Source organism: Salvelinus sp. IW2-2015, unplaced genomic scaffold (genome assembly GCF_002910315.2).
Source record: "Salvelinus sp. IW2-2015 unplaced genomic scaffold, ASM291031v2 Un_scaffold1150, whole genome shotgun sequence".
NCBI classification, from domain to species: domain Eukaryota; kingdom Metazoa; phylum Chordata; class Actinopteri; order Salmoniformes; family Salmonidae; genus Salvelinus; species Salvelinus sp. IW2-2015.
The window spans coordinates 171017-184536 of NW_019942756.1; the positions used below are offsets into that span (position 1 = coordinate 171017).

General features: G+C 40.8%; 1 protein-coding gene across 3 annotated transcripts in view; it reads left to right on the forward strand.

Annotated features, from left to right (window-relative positions):
• Positions 1-13520, forward strand: part of LOC112069913 (arfaptin-1) — a 35867-nt gene continuing 22347 nt past the window's right edge. For 2 of the 3 annotated variants that reach the window (XM_070438769.1, XM_024137308.2), the window contains exons 1-3: positions 20-172; positions 3275-3711; positions 9680-9778. In XM_070438769.1, the coding sequence (XP_070294870.1) occupies positions 3277-3711; positions 9680-9778 (534 nt within the window). In that variant the 5' untranslated portion in view covers positions 20-172; positions 3275-3276. Of the gene's footprint in view, positions 173-3274; positions 3712-9679; positions 9779-13520 lie in introns of all 3 variants that reach the window. The other variant, XM_024137309.2, reaches the window with a different exon arrangement.

The following is a 13520-nucleotide window of genomic DNA, read 5'->3' on the forward strand; positions in this document are numbered from 1 at the left end:
TTATTAYGGGTAGCTTCACACAGGCCAGGGGCACCAGGGACCCAATGGGCGCTGAAATACATTTTATACAGTGAGTAAGTAGTAAGCTAGCTATATTTTCTTCACAAATCCCGGGAGYGGAACCTTTTGCACCAAGAAACACAGAGATAAAGGTCCAGGACAAAAGCTGCAGGTACATTTACTGAACATTATTAGTTGCATATTTAAGTTTTTCAGCACAACAACAAGCAGTCAAGCTAACTAGCTAAGTTTAGCTAACTAGCTTTAGCTAGCAGTGACGGTCTATGACCGTGTCATGTGACTTAGCTAGCTTTTTTAATTTAACCTTTATTTAACTAGGCAAGTCAGTTAAGAACAATTGTTCTTTACAATGACGRCCTACCCGGCCAAACCCTCCCCTAACTCGGACGACGCTGGGCCAATTATGCACCGTTCTATGGGATTACCAATGACATTTGTGTATAGAAAGCTAGTAACGTTACCGTGATKAGTTCTAAAAGTTAGTTCTCGTGTTTCCGCGTTTGGTGATCACTCAGCTGGACAAATGCCAACGTTAAGCAACAAGTTAGTTACGTTCTTCTGACTGACAGTGTCGACATTGTCATTCATAGTTAACAGTAACGTTACAGCTAACAGGCAACCGTTTCGGTATCTGCTATCTAGCAAGCTACGTTAATGTTTTAACTAAGAAATATTATAACGTTCGCTAGGTAGCGGTTAGTTACTATTTTACATCCAAAGTGAGTTTTGCTTTGTTATAATGGAATGCTAGGGTAGCAGCGAAGCCAGACCATTTTTCAGGGTTTAGCTCGCAATCAACTAAAAGTTAGCCAATAGTTTTATTTTCATTCGATAAATTAGAACGTTATAGATGGCTTCTAATTAACATGTCCTCTTTTTTTAAGATAGCAAACTACTGAACTGACTACCGTTTACGTGTCCATTATGACATTTAGTCCGGTGGGTTTTGCATGTTTTGCAAAAATCTCCACCCACCCGGGGCAACGGGGCATGCCAAACGAAATTTCCCTGTTGCTTACATTATTATCTATATGGGCCTACATATCACTAAAGTCAGACATTTATGTCAACAACACCCCCTGTTATGGAATAAAGTGTAAAACATGAAATGTAATTTACATTAATCAATTCKGATCACACTTGAATTGGTTGATGACATAGCCAAATAACAACCATATCCGTGCTTCTACACCTGCATTGTTTGGGGTTTTAGGCTGGGTTTCTGTACAACACTTTGTGACATCAGCTGATGTAAGAAGGGCTTTATAAATACATTTGATTGATATCCAACATAACCAGCTGTTTCCCTCATCCCCTCATTTGGATATATTTGCTTCATGTCATCATGACAATCGCTTCCTTCACTGAACAGGATTCATCAGCGCCCTCATTTTAAAGTAAAACATTACTTCAATGTTATGAGTAAAATGTTGAAGAGTAATGTTCTCTGTTCAGAGGTCTAAATGGTCATATTTTTTGCCACCTTAAATCTGTTTTTTTAACTTTAACTTTTTTTTAAACTTTAAATCTGTTTTCCATGACATGTATATGGTCTAATATCTGGTCATCTACAGGAAGCACTGTTTTACAGTTGGAGCCACAATSTTGTGGTATTACCAGGAGATCAGAGAGAACAATTATGTTTGCCTACAAAGCAGGCATGGTCAAAGTCATAGATTAGTAGGCCTATACATTGAGTGTACAAAACATTTTGGAACACCTACCTAATATTGAGTTGACCCCCTTTTGCCCTCAGAACAGCCTTAATCTGTCGGGGCATGGACTCTACAAGGTGTCAAGCGTTCCACAGGGATGCTCGCCCATGTTGACTCCAATGCTTCCTACAAGTTGGCTGGAAGTCTTTTGGGTGGTGGACCATTCCTGATACACACGGGAAACTGTTGAGCCTGAAAAACCCAGCCGCGTTGCAGTTCTTGACACCCTCTAGAGTCACTTAAATAATTTGTCTTGCCCATTCACTCTCTGAATGGCACACATACACAATCCTTGTCTCAATTGTCTCAAGTCTTAAAAATCCTTTAACCTGTCTCCTCGCCTTTTCTACACTGATTTGAAGTGGATTTAACAAGTAAAATCCATAAGGAATCATGGCTTTGACCTTGTCAGTCTGTCATGAAAAGAGCAGGTGTTCCTAATATTTTGTATACTACAAGTGCACTTAAGATTAAAATTACTTTGTTTCCTCCACCAGGAAGAGCGATTATGTTTAACAGTCATAAAAAGTCATAAAGTTGTGACAGAAAATAATCAGCAAGACCCTCTAGTCCTTCAAGTTTTCTTGAATGTCAGAGTGGGCTGGCTCTAGCCATTTGGGGGCTCTACATGAGATTTGGTTGAGGGGCCCCGCACCTCAACTTTTTAGTGGCCTTCCTCTTGACTGAAGAGAGACATTTTAGTTTTAAAGTTCGTGACCTGCAATTCTACACATTTTGCCATTCGGCGTAGAGAAAAAGTTGCAGTTTTAAAACAATGTTTCTGCAATTCTACACATTTTGCAATGGGGTCCGGTGGAGAACATTGCAATTTTATAACCAGTTTCGCATTTTCAGTTCTACAGCTAATTTCCTGCAATTCTGCCACTTTTTCCAATGGGGTGGAAAGACATTTTTGCATTTTTAAAGGTAATTTCCTGCAATTATACACATTTTGTAATGACTTATGCCATGTTGTGATATCTGAGTGAAAATGACTAACAAAATCAATCTGGGCCCCCTGGCAGCTGGGGGCCCTAAGCGATCACTTATGTCGCTTTTGCCTGGAATCGCCCCTGCAGACATTGGTCAAGATCCCTGCACAAACAATGATTGTGTGGTGATGAACTAGCCTATCCAGCAGCATAGCTATTCACCTAATTTGTCAATTGCCATTGAATGCAAGAATGTGCATTGACATTTGTCTCTTTGGAATAGTGGCCCAGGTTCTTTATGCCACTCTTTGGAGTTGCATTTAAAATAGTCCTAGTATTTCTTCTTAACAATAGTCAGCCTGTGTAATATCGTCACACTTATTTACTCCTTGTTAAGTCTTAGTAAAACAGAATCACCGGACAAGCAAGCSTGCCATGAGTTTAGGCTGCATTCTTTCCCCCCAGAAAATCAATAACTTGAAAGGACGGTTATCTTGTGTCTTGTGGTGTTGGCCTCCAATGCAGCTGCCTGGATCGATGCCCTCTACGTTATTAAATGTGGTGGCTGGCAGGGACCTATTCATGCCCTCCTATGTTTGTTTTCAGGAATGTCCAAAGTCAGTGTTGAGGCTGAGTCCAGGAAGGCTCCAGCCCAGGACATGCAAGTGGGTTCATCTATGGAGGCTGAGAATACTGAGGACTTTCGAAGCGAGAGCAAGGAGGATGCTCACAGCTTTGATTGTACTGACTATGTACTGAACAATGATGAAATTCCTCATGATGACAGAGCTGAAAACGACAGTGATGTTCAAAATGACAACAATAATGCTGACGACAGCGATGGCGCTCAAAAYGATCATGTTCAGAGCGACAATGAAATTACGCAAAACAGTGTGAATGCTGAGCATGATGATGATGATCCAAACACTAGTGGCAATGCACATTCTGACAATGCCGGTGCTAAAAGGGAAAACTGCCATACAGTGACTACTGATAATGATACACCAAAGGAACAAAAGAAAAATGAAGATACTCATACAAAGGTGATATTTATCTTCAATGCAGAGAACAGCTCTGGGAATCATTAATTTCAGCACTCTGGTTCATGTTGCTATATGTCACGGATATTGGGATATTGTTATTTTTATGATATCCAATGCTGATATAGCTTATGAACCATTTCTTAACAACATACAACATGAACTCGAGTTAAAGCTCTGAATCAATAATTATTGATTTTAAATTTCCTTTAATAGTTAATCCCTTTTTTGTGCCTACCCCTTACCTTTCAAATTTGTCTGCTTGGTGCAACTCTAGTAGGTGTATGGGCTAGTGCATTTGTGTTGTTGGTTTAAATTTTGCGTAACCATCTTAGTTTTATGGGGTATACTGTCTGGTTAGTTGTTGTACTGTGGTGTCTGGTAGCACCAGTGAAAATGCTGGTGATGGCCTATGCTTCCTGTGAATTCCCCTGCATGCATTCTCCGCCTAATGCCAATACAATTGTTTCATTAAATTTGTATTTTAATTGAATAACTTTAATTGAGTTGTGTTTACAGGTACAAGCCATGATGTTATGTTTGCCTTCAAGTCTCAGCATACCAGCAGYCACCTTTATGCAGTAGTGACACTATTGTCCCATCCTTGCCATGGTGTGGCCTGTACGTGTGACTGATCCGAGCAATCGTAACACGGAACCCAAACCGGCTCCACGCGTACGCCATCGTGCGCGCATTTATTTTGTCCCCCTRCACCAAACGCGCTGACGACACACAGGTTAAAATATCAAAACAAACTCTGAACCAATTACATTAATTTGGGACAGGTCGAAAACTATTAAACCTTTATGGCAATTTAGCTAGTTAGCTTGCACTTGCTAGCTAATTTGTCCTATTTAGCCAGCTTGCTGTTGCTAGCTAATTTGTCCTGGGATATTAACATTGAGTTGTTATTTTACCTGAAATGCAAAAGGTCCTCTACTCTGACAATTAATCCACACATAAAATGGTCAAACTAATCGTTTCTAGTCATCTCTCCTCCTTCCAGGCTTTTTCATCTTTGAACTTATATGGTGATTGGCATCTAAACTTTCATAGTATTACTACACCGACCGGCAACACAGTTCGTCTTTCAATCACCCACATGGTTATAACCAATGAGGAGATGGGAGAGGCAGGACTTGCGCTGCGTCAGAAATAGAAAGGAGTTCTATTTTAGCCCTTGGCAACACAGACGCTCATTGGCGTGTGGGTGCAATGATTGAATAACATAGATTTCTAAATGTATTTTGCAACGCTCAYGCACACGACGCGAGTGGTGTAGTCAGCCTATWAGAATCACACCCAGTGTTTCCTGTGTGTGTGGATACAGCACCCTGCATTTAATAGGCCTGTCACATGGCTGGGTAATTGCTGTAGGCAGTGATTTGGACTGCTGCCTCGATGTTCCCAGTCACTGTCAGATCCCCTGCTGTTGTGTTCGACCACTCCAAGCTGTTAGTTCGATGCAGATTCACTTGGGTCCTTGCCAACGTCAAATGAGTAATTGTGCATCATTAATGGAGTGTGCTTCAGGTGGTGATGCCCTCCGGAAGTGTCGTGGATTCATAATAACTGCCTCTTTTTTTTGGATAGAAAGGCTATCTTTTATGCACTCGATCTCTGTAATGGGCTGCATGAAGTAGTCACATACTATGCAATCACTTTACCAGTCTCGCTAGTAAGCCCCGGTTGCCTTACGTTCTGCCCTGCTCTTTAAGAAGCAAGCCTTGGTTTCCTCCCTCAGCTCAGCTGATCAGGAGGCTGCTGTTGTTATCCTTCCCTCCCCCCACTTGTTAGCTAGTTTCCAGGCTACTGAACTCCAGGGGCCTGAGCTCTGTCTCTCTGATATGCCAAACCTTGCCCCCATGTTCACCCTTTCAGTACCTTAGAACCATTTCTGTGTCTTTTAACCAGTCTTTGTTCTTCAGGAATTGGTACAGCTATATTGGCTTGTTACAACTCGTACTCTGGGAGGACAAGATGGATAGGAGTCTGTCTTATCTACCTCAACAGTTAGACAAGCCTACCTGTGGATGTCTCTGTTGCCTGCCTGCATGTGGGCACCTTGTGGCCTTTTTCACGTTGTGTGTTCTCTGATACCTGGTTCTCTCTGCACCGTTGGCACACTCCACTGCCAAAGCAGTCCAAATCATTTCACGAAGCTCGTTGTTTCTTATGGAGCTGGTTTTTGGCTATGTTTAAAACAAGTCCAATGACAGAGAATATCTTCATACACTGAATCCTATTGAACTATTGGAAATGCATTAGGACCTATGCTTTGTCCTAATGCAACGGAATAAGGAGAAAGTATACTGGCTTACTACTTCCCCGGATGAGCTTCCAAAATATTATTTGTCTTTATTAGGTTTTGTCTTCTGGAGCGGTTCATGCACTCATGCACATACCAAATGACACACACATAAACAAAGCAGTGCTCTGTGTTTGCGCTTGTTTATAGTGTATTTTCCCATTTGTGTGGAGTGCGAAATAATAGTAATATTTAGGCAGCAACACATTTTATGTGTATCCTCCAGATAGCCTACTCTTGGTTCATGAACTTGATCTCATCTGGTTCCAATGAAGCAGACCTGTCCCATTCGCCGGTTGATTTTGGCTCACTCTGKGATGCCATTTTAAATCTTCTTAAGGGCTTGGCTCATCCTCTCATTTTGATGTTCGCATTAGCACTGCTTGATCTCGTTAGYATGGTCTGTGAACGGAGCAGTTAAGCTTACCTGCACTTCACACAAGCATTTACGCTAGTGCTAGCCTTTCTTGGCTAGCTATCTAGTGGCGGCTATCTGCATTATTTAGACAACAGTCCAAGGCAACTGAGGGGCGGAGTTCATGTTCGACTTTGGTATTTCCAAGTAATAATAAACCCTTGACAATGCCAGGGGACCATGCCAAGTGCCAACCTCCTATCCTACCACGTTGGTTTCAGAAATGCAGATAATATAGTTGCTATGAGTTAGCTTTATACTGACTGGGTGCTATAAAAGTGCTAGCCTTCCACCGTAGCTATGCCAAGTTTGGTATCCTGGCCCTAAAAATGCAAAGTTTTTGTCATTCAGGCTTTTGTTTAAGTGTGTGTGAACACCATTCTACTGTGTCCAACTTGCAAGAGGAAGTTATGGTAGTGTTTTAATCCAATGTGTCAAAGCCTGACTTACTGACGTAATACAGCTGCCTATGCCATTAACATTTTATAGCCGGCATCAAAAAGCCAATTATTAACCACCRTTCCAGTAATTCCTTATGGGTCAATGATGACAATGTCACAAGGTTTTCTACCTACAGACTATAGCCTAATAATAATTTATTTCCTATAGAGAATTTGGAATTGATGAATCTTTGAAGTGTTTCAATGAATAGTTATTTAAAATTGTAGCTGTCCTTGACCCATGCTKTAAGCAAAGCCTTTAAACACACAGATTCATGCTTAATTGACCAACACAATTCCTGCATGAACAGGGTTGGTGTTGCTGCTTTAGCAAGTACGCCCATCTGTATTTTTAGCCTTTTCAGACGGTGACTCAGACAGTCAGTGTGGTTCTGTGGGAAAAGGTGTGAATGTTCTGCTTTTCACAGTCCTACATATTCTCCCTATGGGTGACGACATGTGACTGAAGTATCTAAATGGCTTGAAAGGTTGCCCTTTGACTCTCTTCTTAACAATATCATACCAGACATTTAGCCTTATCTGTTTTGACAACTGGAACTTTTGTTTGGTCTGGTATGTGGACATTTTTTTGTATATTTACTGACAGTGGCTTCACCCTTGTGTTTGTTGAATTTGCCTTGCCCAGATTCCATAGAGGAGTCCTATTTCATAAATGTGAAGCAGTACAATAACTCTGCTTGACCCAGATAGTTCTGCTTTGTCTGAGGTAATGAGGCAATTTGAGAATCTGTTACTCAGTCATAACACAAACTTCTTATGGCTGTAATCCTGGTAAYGGGATCGATATGACAACAGCCAGTGAAAGTGCAGGGCGCCAAATTCAAGCAACAGAAATCTCATAATTAAAATTCCTCAAACATACATGTGTCTTATACCATTTTTAAAGGTAATCTTGTTGTTAATCCCACCAAAGTGTCCGATTTCAAATAGGCTTTTCAGCGAAAGCACCACAAACGATTATTAGGTCACCACCAACTCAAAGATAAATTCAGCCATTTTTCCAGCCAAAGAGAGGAGTCACAAATAGCACAAATAGAGAGAAAATGAATCACTAACCTTTGATCTTCATCAGATGACAMTCATAGGACTTCATATTACACAATACATATGTCTTGTTCGATTAAGTTCATATTTATATCCAAAAACCTCCGTTTACATTGGCGCCATGTTCAGAAATGCCTCAAATATCCGGAGAAATTGCAGAGCCACGTCAAATAACAGAAATACTCATCATAAACTTTGATGAAAGATACATGTTTTACATAGAATTAAAGATACACTTGTTCTTAATGCAACCGCTGTGTCAGATTTCAAAAAGCTTTACGGCAAATCACAATATTCAATAATCTGAAAACAGCGTTCATCCACAAAAGCAAGCAATACAGTTACCCGCCCAAATTGTGCAGTCAACAAAACTCATAAAAAGCATTATAAATCTTCACTTACCTTTGCTGAACTTCGTCGTAATGCACTAACAGGACTCCCACTTCCACAAGAAATTTGTTTTTTTCGGTAATGTCCATCATTTATGTCCAAATAGATATTTTTCTCGCGTGTTTGGTATACAAATCCAACTTCAGAAGAGCGCATTCACTAAAACCTGACAATGTCCAAAAGTTCCGTAACAGTCCGTAGAAACATGTCAAACGATGTATTGAATCAATCTTTAGAATGTTTTCATAATAAATCTTGAATAACGTTCCAACCGGAGAATTACATTGACTTCAGATGAGCGATGGAACGAAGCTCCCTCTCATGTGAATGCGCATGGTCACCTCATGGCAGTGGTGACTCATTCCTGTCTCCTTCGGCCCCCCTTCACAGTAGAGTCATCAGACAAAGTTCTACAGACTGTTGACATCTAGTGGAAGCCGTAGGAAGTGAAAACTCATCCATATCTCGCTGTAATTTCAATGGGATCTTTCGACCAGCCTCAGAATTTCCACTTCCTGTTTGGATTTTTTCTCAGGTTTTTGCCTGCCATATGAGTTCTGTTATACTCACAGACATAATTCAAACAGTTTTAGAAACTTCAGAGTGTTTTCTATCCAATAATAATAATACTATGCATATATGAGCAACTATGACTGAGGAGCAGGTCGTTTACTCTGGGCACCTCTGTGCACCTTTCATCCAAGCTACTCAATACTGCCCCTGCAGCATAAGAAGTTAATCAAGCTCAAACCAAGTTTATTCACCCACTGGGTCATACAGCTGCATAAGACAATGGGTGAATAAATATATCCCAATTTGGGTGGAGTCTCCTTCTCTCTAAACATTACATCTTTATTGCTAGGCAGTAAATTAAGTGATGTGGGCAATAAACTGTTCCTTCTCCCCTAACCTGACCTCRGCCCYCTTCCTCACTAAACCACATCTCTCAATCCKTATCAGTGCTCTAAAAAACATTTGAAGTTTTCCTATTATTCTTGCTCTATGAAGTGGTCAGGTGAGCTTGCATGTGAGGTAACTTGTGAATTCTCTGAAAGTTGACTGATCTCCTTTTATGCAATAACTCAGCTTGAGACTCTGTTTAAAAACCATTCTAATAAGATAACATCTTGCAGTATTGTTCATCACTTCTRGYGGCAGTGACCACAAGATGGCAGCCCATAGTCATCCAATTCTGTTGAGAGCCCTCTACTTACTCTTCTAGACAAACTTTAGGTTAAAAGCGTAGGCCTACAGCTTCACTCGTGCACACTTGGAAGAGGAAATTGAGCTAAGTCTCATGCAATGTATGAAACACTGTGTTTAATRTCTTACCATATCTGTTTGTGATTGCAGGACAGCACTATGGATGAGGAGGTCCACAGGAGCCCTGCGGCAGAGATWTCGGTCACCAGCAATGGAGACTTGGAGGAGAGCCACGAGGATGTGTTCAGGGTAAAGGCTGGAAAGAGCATCCCCTTTGGCACTGCACTCACTCACTACACATAATTACATGCACGCACTGCTTCTCAAAACTGAGTTTGTACTTTAGTTTTTTTATTTGAAAGGGAACCGCATTATTGCGACATAATAACGAGGACAGAATGAATAGGTAGGCTTAAGCAACTTTGCAATCAGAGCCAGTGGGACAATGCACTGCTYGATTGGGCAAGTGGATACACAATGTTACTTCCTGGAACATGTCGAAATCAGCAGTTTGCCCAAGTCAGAGCCACACCAGCCTCCACATAATGAATAGCCCTGCACTGACTGGCATAATTTCTATAGTCATTCGTAAGGCACAGATGGCTTGGCTTCCATTGTTCTTGTTATAAATAAAAAAATCCACAAATGTAATGATGGATAAATTGGGCAAGAAAATACCTTGACACCCAGCGTCATAGTCATAATATGGTCATAACGCATATATTTGGACCTGCTGTGACATATGGTATGTTGTTATTTTATGGCTGGTTATGCCACMTACATGAGTGTCAAAACCCACAAAAGCTACCATACAAGGCAAACCATTACATTACACCATAGCCTAAGTATCAACAGTGCAGTCGTGGCCAAAAGTTTGGAGAATGACACAAATATTGATTTTCACTAAGTCTGCTGCATCAGTTTGTATGATGGCAATTTGCATGTGATCAGATGAATTGCAATTAATTGCAAAGTCCCTCTTTGCCATGCAAATAAACTGAATCCCACCCCCAAAAAAATTCCACTGCATTTCAGCCCTGTCACAAAAGGACCAGCTGACATCATGTCAGTGATTCTCTCGTTAACACAGGTGTGAGTGTTGACGAGGACTTGGCTGAAGATCACTCGGTCATGCTGATTGAGTTCGAATAACAGACTGGAAGCTTCAAAAGGAGGGTGGTGCTTGGAATCATTGTTCTTCCTCTGTCAACCATGGTTACCTGTAAGGAAAATGGGCCGTCATCAATGCTTTGCACAAAAAGGGCTTCACAGGCAAAGATATTGCTCCCAGTAAGATTGCACCTAAATCAACCATTTATCGGATCATCAAGAACTCCAAGGAGAGCGTTCAAATGTTGTGAAGAAGGCTTCAGGGCGCCCAAGAAAGTCCAGCAAGCGCCAGGACCGTCTCCTAAAGTTGATTCAGCTGCGGGATCGGCACCACCAGTACAGAGCTTCTCAGGAATGGCAGAGGCAGGTGTGAGTGCGTCTGCACACAGAGGTGAGCGAAGACTTTTGGGGATGGCAGCAAAGAAGCCACTTCTCTCCAGGAAAAACACAGGGACAGACTGATATTCTGCAAAAGGTACAGGGATTGGACTGCTGAGGACTGGGGTAAAGTCATTTTCTCTGATAATCCCCTTTCCGATTGTTTGGGGTATCCGGAAAAAAGCTTGTGAGAAGACAAGGTGAGCGCTACCATCAGTCCTGTGTCATGCCAACAGTAAAGCATCCTGAGACCGTTCATGTGTGGGGTTGCTTCTCAGCCAAGGGAGTGGGCTCCCAATTTTGCCTAAGAACGCAGCCATGAATAAAGAATGGTACCAACACATCCTCCGAGAGCAATTTCTCCCAACCATCCAGGAACAGTTTGGTGACGAACAATGCCTTTTCCAGCATGATGGAGCCCTTGCCATAAGGCAAAAGTGATAACTAAGTGGCTCGGGGAACAAAACATTGATATTTTGGGTCCATGGCCGAGCTCCCCAGACTTAATCCCATAGAACTTGTCGTCAATCCTCAAGAGGCGGGTGGACAAACAAAAACCCACAAATTCGGACAAATCCAACATTGATTATGCATGAATGGGCTGCCATCAGTCAGGATGTGGCCCAGAAGTTAATTGACAGCATACCAGGCGGGATTGCAGAGTCTTGAAAAAGAAGGGTCAACACTGCAAATATTGACTCTTTGCATCAACTTCATGTAATTGTTAATAAAAGCCTTTGAACTTATGAAATGCTTGTAATTATACTTCAGTATTCCATAGTAACATCTGAAAAATATCTAAAGACACTGAAGCAGCAAACTTTGGAAAGTTATATTTGTCTGTCATCTCAAAACTTTTGGCCATGACTATGTTTGTTGTAAAATTATCAATGTTATTGCGCACACATTGATGTCAGACATGTACCTACCCCAATGCGCTGTTGCTGATGACTGGGATGAATGCAAGAGCAGATTTCAGGAGCAGGATAAAACACCCTCTTTTTGACTAATGACAGATTTAAAGACATCTGGCTTATATGATTGATGGTCATAATGCTTCTTGACATTGTTAGGGTATTTTCTTAGTCCAAGTAAAGTGACACATGATGGTCATAATGCTTCATGACGGTGTCATAAAGTATATTAAAGTAAAAGTATATTGTTATTTAAAAAATGATGAAAAAACATGACCGTAAAGAGTTCATTACAACAACAACAAAGGATTTAAGATTCAAACCAAAGGAAACTACTTGGCTGAAAAAATATATAATATGAATAAATGTGGGGTTTGACACTTATGTAGGTTTCATAACCAGCCATAACATAACGCAATATATGTCACAACACTTGTAAATATAGGGGTCATGACCGTATAACTTGTCATAACCTGTCATAATATCAGCTGTCATGACATATGACATGGTTATGACCATGACACTGGKTGTCAAGTAAAGAGTTACCAAATTATCTCCCCAGCAATGATAGTCTAGGCCTATTTGTCAAAGATAGTCTAACCCTATTCCTAGTGCCATACAATTATTCAATAAAGGATTTAATTTCATATAGCTTGCCACTTTAGCTACATGATTGTAGTTGTAATCAGTAGGATCAGGCAGCAGGTATTCTCCTCCACTCTCTGAGGAGGATAATTGGTTGTCAGTTGTGATGCACCGATATGACATTTTTGGCTAATATCTGTATCACAACCGTCCGTGATTGGTTGCAATTTCAGTTTAATTCACCAGAGAAGACAAAACAAATAATACAAAGTATTATTATGTATCACATCCGACCGTAATTGGGAGTCCCATAGGGCGGCGCACAATTGGCCCAGCGTTTCTCTCCCTCTAAAAATGTTTTGGGCCTTTACAAATATTATTTTGACACAAATTATTATTCAGATTACAAATGCTCACTTTAATTTTTTGGAAAATGAAATAACCTCCAAAATATCATTATATATTATCAAGTTGATGGCACAGTCATATAGCCTGGCACCTACATAAAGTTGAGTGATTCACTCATTCATGGCTTTGGATCAAAAGAAATAAGTACCAACATTCTTTCTGAAAGTCTTTTAATAAAGAAATGTTTTGGTTATCCTGACCTGGACACCATGTACAATATTATAATAGCCCATTATGTGCTATTAGCAGGACAATATACCTTTACCAACACCTCTCTGTATTTTGATACTTTGTGGATTGGGCCTCCCCAGTGGTGCAGCTGTCTAAGTCATCGCAGTGCAAAATGCGTGTTACCCGTGCCGGCTGCCACCTGGAGACCCATGAGGCTGCGTTTGGTTTTAATTGAGAATCCTCCAATCCTCTATGTAATTATTGGCGGAGAGTCACGTCATATTTTTCGATATACTGTAGGCGACATGAGTCTCACTAGTGTTGAGTAATGTGCTGTTATTAAGTGGTGTAGGTCTTATTTATTTAAAGAGCATATTGAAGTTAGAAGCAAAAGGATTTGAAGCAATAGCCTACTACTATTTTAG